This window comes from Camelina sativa, chromosome 3 (assembly GCF_000633955.1).
Source record: "Camelina sativa cultivar DH55 chromosome 3, Cs, whole genome shotgun sequence".
Lineage (NCBI taxonomy): Eukaryota > Viridiplantae > Streptophyta > Magnoliopsida > Brassicales > Brassicaceae > Camelina > Camelina sativa.
Window position 1 is genome coordinate 2,071,267 of NC_025687.1, and position 7,764 is coordinate 2,079,030.

At 33.8% G+C, this 7,764-nt stretch overlaps 2 protein-coding genes across 4 annotated transcripts in view; one reads left to right on the forward strand and one right to left on the reverse strand.

Annotated features, from left to right (window-relative positions):
• Positions 1 to 4,937, reverse strand: part of LOC104763104 (homeobox-leucine zipper protein HDG2) — a 6,843-nt gene extending 1,906 nt beyond the window's left edge. For 2 of the 3 annotated variants that reach the window (XM_010486527.2, XM_010486521.2), the window contains exons 1-10: positions 4,699 to 4,936; positions 4,304 to 4,393; positions 2,926 to 3,199; positions 2,716 to 2,833; positions 1,931 to 2,119; positions 1,083 to 1,496; positions 895 to 996; positions 617 to 817; positions 368 to 542; positions 5 to 276 (exon numbers count right to left, since the gene is read on the reverse strand). In XM_010486527.2, coding sequence (XP_010484829.1) covers positions 5 to 276; positions 368 to 542; positions 617 to 817; positions 895 to 996; positions 1,083 to 1,496; positions 1,931 to 2,119; positions 2,716 to 2,833; positions 2,926 to 3,167 — 1,713 coding nt within the window. In that variant the 5' untranslated portion in view covers positions 3,168 to 3,199; positions 4,304 to 4,393; positions 4,699 to 4,936. Of the gene's footprint in view, positions 1 to 4; positions 277 to 367; positions 543 to 616; positions 818 to 894; positions 997 to 1,082; positions 1,497 to 1,930; positions 2,120 to 2,715; positions 2,834 to 2,925; positions 3,200 to 4,303; positions 4,394 to 4,698 lie in introns of all 3 variants that reach the window. The other variant, XM_019243294.1, reaches the window with a different exon arrangement.
• LOC104763115 (peroxidase 2-like) overlaps positions 7,136 to 7,764 on the forward strand; it is a 2,394-nt gene continuing 1,765 nt past the window's right edge. Inside the window, exons 1-2 of the mRNA XM_010486534.1 lie at positions 7,136 to 7,424; positions 7,500 to 7,685. Coding sequence (XP_010484836.1) covers positions 7,212 to 7,424; positions 7,500 to 7,685 — 399 coding nt within the window. The 5' untranslated portion in view covers positions 7,136 to 7,211. The remainder of the gene's footprint in view (positions 7,425 to 7,499; positions 7,686 to 7,764) is intronic.

Here is a 7,764-nt window from a genome sequence, read left to right on the forward strand (position 1 = left end):
TTACCTCATTTCTTGAATTCTCATCTCTGAGGAAATCAAAGACTCTCTTTGGAGGAACAGGGATCCAAAAGGAAGTGGCTGCACTAAGAACAATACCCGGAGGCCTTCCAGGATCATCCACACTCTTCCTAGTCATCACTCTAACATCTTCAGCTCCTGTACCGGACAATGTAGTCCACGTGTGCGCGGTTGAAGCACTCACTCCTGCACAAAAGCTTATAACCATCCGCTCCGCCAATTTCAGCATACTCCTCCTCCCTTCTTGGTTTGTTATCACTGCAATTTCATCAATATAAAATAGTGTTTCTGATTCTGATTCTAAGCCTGATTATGAGAAAGTAGTTATGAAACAAAACATTATGCTTACCGCCAACTTCTCCAGAGGAAATGTTTGTAGCCATGACGCTAGCTAACCGCTCACATTGGCGGTCAAGAATCGCAACCCAGCGTTTAGCACCAAAGGCATGACCAGTACTAACCATGTGTTTGTATAAGCTATGGACTCCTCTGTCATCAACTTCCACATGCTCCACCCAAGTCACCTGTTACATTAAATTTTTGTATATTTGAAATTTGTAGCTTATAGATTATATAACCTAATGATTTTATTATATACCTTAGAATATCCATTTGGCATTTCTTGAATCAAACATCCTGAAGCTCGCCGCCTACATCTAGCCGGGGGGTTTGGTTGGAGACTATCCAAGGAGATATCGACAACCGCCCACGAACCATCTCCTTGTTGTTTACAGTAACGTGCGAAATAGGTTTCGCGGGTCGGGACTAATGGAGATGGAACTTGAAACTCTGCAGTCATCTGCAAAACAGAGTGGTTACTTCAGTTCCAAGTTTAATTCTTACAGAAAGAAAGAGAGGAAGGAAAACAAAACTTACCACTTGAAGAGCTCCATTAAAATTTCCTGCAACTCCAGTGGATAAAACCGCTAATGTCATAGCTCTAGATACCATCCCCGCGAAAATCGTTGACCATTGATTCTGCAACACCATATCACTATGTTGTCAAAAACTCTTCAGTAGAGAAGATTATTTTTACATATATGCAAAATGTAAATGTTAATCACCACATCCATGAGAATCTCAACGATGTTAACATGATTCATGATCACAACAGCGGTTTCTCGCGAAGCCTCGGATCTAAATCCAGCAGGTCTAGGTCCGATCCCTCTAGGAAACGTCCGAGCATACTCTTCATCGTCAAAAACCAAACTCTTCCACAATGAATCGTCCACTTGAGCCATCCTCATGAGCTCTTCCATTGCAGCCACAGCTAAGTCTATGATGACCGGTTTATCAGCTTCGGTTGGTGTAGTGATGGACTTGAGGAGATCGGTTGGATTGTTTCCATAAGCTTCTCCTCCAAGATTCCCCATGCCGAGTTCTAGAGGACGTGGAGGAAGAGGAGGCGGAGACATAAGAGGGTAGTTTGAAACTGGCTTGCCTACGTATTTGGCTGCAATCGCGGATATACGGTCGATCTACACAGACAAAAACAAGAACCATGTTACTCCTTAGTCCTTACGTTTCTTCCAAGTTATGTTTTATGATTTTGTCCTTGTTTCACAAATATAAATTGTTTTTAAAAAAATTATGTGCAACTTTGTTAATTTACGTTGACCAATCCAAATCAATAGAAATAAATTAAATAATTGTGTTATTTCTATCCTTTCAATACGAACAAATGTGCTTTTATTATCAAATAGAAATTTTTTCTATATGACTTTAATTTTAGAATTATTAAAATACTATATTAAATAGAATGAATTAATATATGGAAAGAGATGTAATAATATAGTGATATATTAATGATTTTATCTATTTTAATTGAAGTGTTGAGATATCAAAAATCAATAACATGCGATAACTATTATGATCAAACATTATAAGATTGTGAAGTTAATTATTTAGTTACCTCTTCTCTTAACCGAGCATTTTCCAGACGGAGTTGGTGTTCGTCGAAAGACATTTCTCCGATGGCCGTCGGACCACCACAATTAGGACACGAAGCATTTGCAAGAGCCTCTCGATATCTAAGGTTGTCGTTCCGCAGCTTTTCGTTCTCAGCCCGAAGATGCGAGTTCTCATGCCGCTCGTGATGATTCTGCATGAATAAAACTTAATTATAGATCCATCATCTCTGTAGTTCTTTTTCTTTTATACAAGTTATTAGAAACCCAAGTTTGTGTTTGGGTAAAGTGAAGTAACAAAGGATTTTGCTAAAAAATTGGGAAAGTATATTTATACACACACACAACACACTTGTGTACACGTTATTATACAGTATGCGTTTCACCGTATTTTAAGCATATGTGTCCGAAACGTTTCAGTCAATGTAGATTATGGCTCTAAACTTATCTAATAAATCAAATTTGTTTCAACCAAACAATCTCAATATTTCTATGGCCTGATCCGCCAAAAAAACATAGCTCTGCCAAACAACAACCTTTTAATTGGAAAAAAAAAATCTGGAGGAAAAAGTAAGAAAAATAAGTCAATTGTACTATTAACTAGATCTAAAAATCTAACAAAGTCAATGAATTAATTCTAATTGAAATACCATCCACCAAAAATTGTCACGAGTGTGATTGAGATCTGATGCATAGAGGTCTAAGTATAAACATAAGCCCTTCAATATGAATGGATAATAATTGAACAAAGTATATAGTATATGTGTTCATATATAATATAAAATTATACCTTCATTTGCGTACGTTTGTTTTGAAACCAGAATTTGACCTGTAGAGGTTCCAAACCCAATTCACGGCTTAATTGCTTCCTTTGCGTATCATCTGGGTGAGGACACTCTTTGAAAAATCTATTTAACAACCGAAACAAAAAATTGTCAAAAAAAAATATTTTTAAAAATGAAGAAAATTGAAGCGAGTGAGTAAATTAAGATATGCATACGCTTCCATCTCCTGGATCTGAAGTTGGGTATGTCGATGATATCGTTTCTTCTTGTTCGGATGAAGAGGATCTTGATCGTTTCCTGATCCTCCCTCTTGATTCTCACTTCCGGATTTAGTATTGGCACTGTCGAACTCATCGTCCCTAAGAAACCCTTCATTGTTGTTGTCTTCATGGTTGTAGTTGTGATTATTGCTATCTGCGTTGTTCATAGCCGCAAGCAACATATTTGGTTCGAACATCTTTTCTTATACTGGAAGACTGAAAGCAAACCCTAGAAGCAAAAAAAAAAAGAGTATCAAAATTTAGGGTTTTGTTCTTGGGTACCGAGAGTACTCAAGAAAAATAGAAATTTTCTCCAAGGCTGGAAAATTATGGCAATACTTAATCCACGTCAACAACTTTCTACTTTTTATAATATATGAACAAAACAACTTTTCTTTTATCTTTCTTCTTGAAGATCTTACAAAAAGAATCGATATAAGCTAATAGGAAAGACGAAGAATTAGAGATGATGATTGTAGGAAACAAATTAAGGACCCACTAATTGAAAGCAAGAAAAAAAGAGTCTTGCAGAAAATAAAACATCACAGTCATGAATTAATAAGTTATTAAATAAGCAACCCAAAATAATGAATTTCGCATAGTCCGAATAATTCAAATCTTCCCCAAAAAAAATCCTTTTTAAAAAAAAACAACAGACTACAGTACAAAGAAATCTTTGAAATTGATTCAAAAAGCTTATGCAGTGTAGATGAAAATCACTTGATGTCTCAAAAGAACTTAAAATTTCTACAACCTATAATAACTTTGATGGATGATGATTTAAATTAACTTTTCCAAGTATTGATCAGTTTTGATTTAGATGGGAGAGGAAAGCCAATACGAAAAGAGAAACGTTGGACTCATTTGTGCAAAGCAAATAAAATAGGCAAAAAGTAGGTACAAATTAATTCCCAACTCTATCCTGTTTATGAAAAAAAGAACAATATTTTCGTGAAAACAGAACAAAACGTAATTTAAAATATTATAATCATTAGCAATATATATGTATGTATATAAATCCTTCAGGAAAAAAGTGTAATGAACAAGAAAAAAAACTGAAATGAAAAAATGTTAGTATCTCAGCGCACGGTGAGACGGACACACATATACAGTTAATACTACAACTTACAACCAACGTGACATAAGGCCTGCGATATGTATTAAATTTTTCCAGCTATCTTTTTTAGTATAGCATCATCGTAGCTAAACGTTTTTTTTATTTCACACATAAGCATATACATGTATAAAAGTATATCACGTGTTTATATATATAATAAACACAAACGTATAGAGAACTGAAAAGGGATGATATACGAATTAAGAGAATACAAACCTTTTAATCTTTTTCTTTATTTTTATTTGTTGTTGTTGTTGTTATTGTTATTGTCAATCTCTATTGTTGTTTTGAGGGTTTCGTCTCTGCCTATAAGATAAAACAGTAATTAGAAAGTCAGAAACAGATAAAAGGAGGAATTAAAATAAAAATTAAAGCAAGTAATGAACTAATACTTTAACAAAAAAAAAGTAATGAAATAATATTAAAAATTTATGATCACTAACTGAAAATTCAACACAGAGATTATAAAATCATTATGAAAGTGAGAGTTTTATGAAGAAGCTAAGAAATTTTGAAGTGTAATGATCCAATTAATACATAAAAAAAAAAATTGAATTAATAGAATAAAATATAACACCAGGGAATGATGAGGTTTTAGAGATGAGACATACACTGGGAGGATCACTCTAGGGAGCGAGAAGGGTGGGAGCTGTGTCTGGTCTGAGATTTGTATCTGATCGGAAAACCGCTGATGGTTATGTGCAGCGGTTTGTTGGCGAGCCAATAAGTTTGAAAGGTAGGTGGTGCAAATCTTTGGAGGAAGAGAGAGAGAGAGAGAGGAAAAATGGGAAAGATGAGAGAGTAATGGCAGAGAGAATTGAGAGGGTGCAATGGAATTAAATGGTGAGAGAGGGACACTTTACTATCAATCCTACACGCTTATAGAGAGAAGATATGTATATGTTACAAAATTTTGATCATATATGGAGAAACTGATATAATTTTTGTTTATTATATAGTAGTAGTACTAGAGTTTTGCATTACGGCTAACCAATGATTTCATTACTTATGATATATTTATAGTTCTTTTAAAACAAATAAAAATCATTAACATTATTTATAACTTTATATGAAATAAATCCAATTTAATATGACTTAGCAAAACTAACTAAATTTCATTTTTTGCTCAAATATCCACAAATTAATATAATTCTTCATTTAAAGAAAATTTAAGAAAAATGTTCACATATTACATGGATACAATCTTTGTTTTAGAAGTAATTTTTATTAATTTTAATTCTCTAAGATTATTATTTATTGAGGAGAAATTTTATATAGAATATTTTGATTTAACTACAAAAATTTATCATTGCATTTTACTAATATATTTAATTTAGATTTTTCTAATAAAGTAAAAACATTTATGGGAACAAGATATTGGAAGAAAAAAATCCATATCCTTATGGCATTTTCTTATATAATAAAGAAATTATATTGTATTATTAGTTTGACAGAAATTTATTTATGTTTATATTTGTTTTAGTTAAAAGAGACAAATCTAAAAAATGGCACATTTTTTTTTTTTTTTGTTTACCAAAAATAACATAACTTCACAAAAGTTGCAAAAAGTAACAAGACTCCACTCCTTTTTCACAATAAGACTTCAATTTACATACCTTTAAATATATATACGTTTAATTATTTTGTGGCCCAGGTAATTTATAACTATAACGTGCAATTAAGCTGTTTTAAATACAGATCACCCATTTAAAAAGTGATCATTTGTAAAAGTCGTTCATTCATACGTACTTTATCACGCGATCTATATAGAAAATATACTGCGTATTTACGTTCGCCATTCCATAAGTTTATACTTACCTAAGATTAATAAAAATATACTATATATTTTAGAAAGAAAATTAACATTAACCTTTCTATTTTCTGAGTTTATATAAATAATATGTATATGTACATATACATATTTGTACGTATGTGATAGGGTGGCGAATAGTTTCGTCGCATTAAATGTTTACACAGAGGCTGCATGGCTTTAGGCCATTTACTGCTCTCATGCCTCTCTTGCACTTAACCTCCTCTCTTCCTTAGTAGTTAGTACTCTCTACTATGAAAACTAATAATTCAACGCCTAACATTTGAGTTTTCTAAATGAAAATAAAAAAATAAAACCAAGAGACCAACCACTTACAATTGATTTTGCCAAAGTTGCAATTTCACTTTTTCATAGGGGATGAATCGTATACAATCAAAGTTAGAATGTGTCTTTCCGCTGCCAATTAATATTATCAAATCTGAGATTCAATATAAAAAAAAGTTTTGTTGGAAAAAGGATGATTTTGTAAGAAAAATCTACAATGGTGAGCATTTTGGTTTTCCGGCCTCCTAAATGGGCCGTATGAGTTATACAAAACTTAGGCCAGTCATATGTTTTAAGTAGAGTGGCAAGACAGAATCGTATACATGCATACCGAGAAGAGGGACGAGTTCGTTGAAGAATATATGTATTTTTTTTTTGGTAACATCGTTGAAGAATAATATATGTCATTTCATGAGTTTATTTTTTGTTTTTGATTTGTATTAGTCTTGAGGTCGTTACTACTGTTCCACCAAAAGCTGGCAGTACATTGTAATACCCAATTACTAAATTTAGCAACTTGGATGGGTTTGCTATGAGAATGCAAGAACGTGGATTCCACATACTATAACAGTTTAATATATTTTTGTCTTTTAACTTGGAGAGCTATGGACCAATAGAACAATTCTCCTAACTACATGTTGTCCAAAGTCAAAATAGCTTTTCAAAGAGAAAAAGAGGATTTGAAGCTTTCGTGATCGTTGCATGATTTTGAGTTTATCTAGTTTTTAAGAAATTTTATATTCAACTACCAACAGAGATATCAAAAAGATAGTGGAGACCCAGCAATGTCCTCCTCGACCACCTCTGTTCTTCAAACCTAATTAAGAAACAGAGGATTATATTACTGCAAATGGGTTTATCTAAATGCCATTTGACATTTCTCCATGGACATTTTCAATGCCTCTGAATGATCTATAAAAGGCCTGAGATTGTCTCCCTTCATCTTCATCTCCAAGCTTCTCTGACCTTTCTTGGCTAACACTCAATAGAGCTAACAAGCCAAAAAAAAAAAAGAAAGAGGGAGCAGTAATGGCGATTAAGAACCTTCTTGCTCTTTTGGTTCTTGTCAGCGTTCTTGGAGTTTCAGTCGCTCATAAGGGTCGTCTTGACCTTAACTACTACAAACACAGGTGTCCCGACGCAGAAGCCATTGTCCGTCGTGTCACAATTCAATATGTCTCTCGCAAGCCAAGTCTTGCTGCCGCTCTTCTAAGGATGCATTTCCATGATTGTTTCGTCAGAGTAAGTTTGCTATTTTTGAGACTATAATGAAAATATATATGAAAAAGACGCTAACTCCTTTGATGGTTCGTGTAGGGATGTGATGGTTCCATTCTTCTGAAATCTCCAAACAATGATGCGGAAAGAAACGCTGTCCCCAACCTGTCCCTGAGAGGCTATGAAGTGGTCGATGCCGCTAAGTCAGCGCTCGAGAAGAAGTGTCCCGGTGTGGTTTCTTGCACTGATGTTCTCTCCTTAGTCGCCAGAGACGCCGTCGTAGTTGTACGTAACATTTCACAATGGACTAATTCTTCTCATTAATTCCCAAGTCAATGAAAATAGAGTACTAAAACTTCTTCTT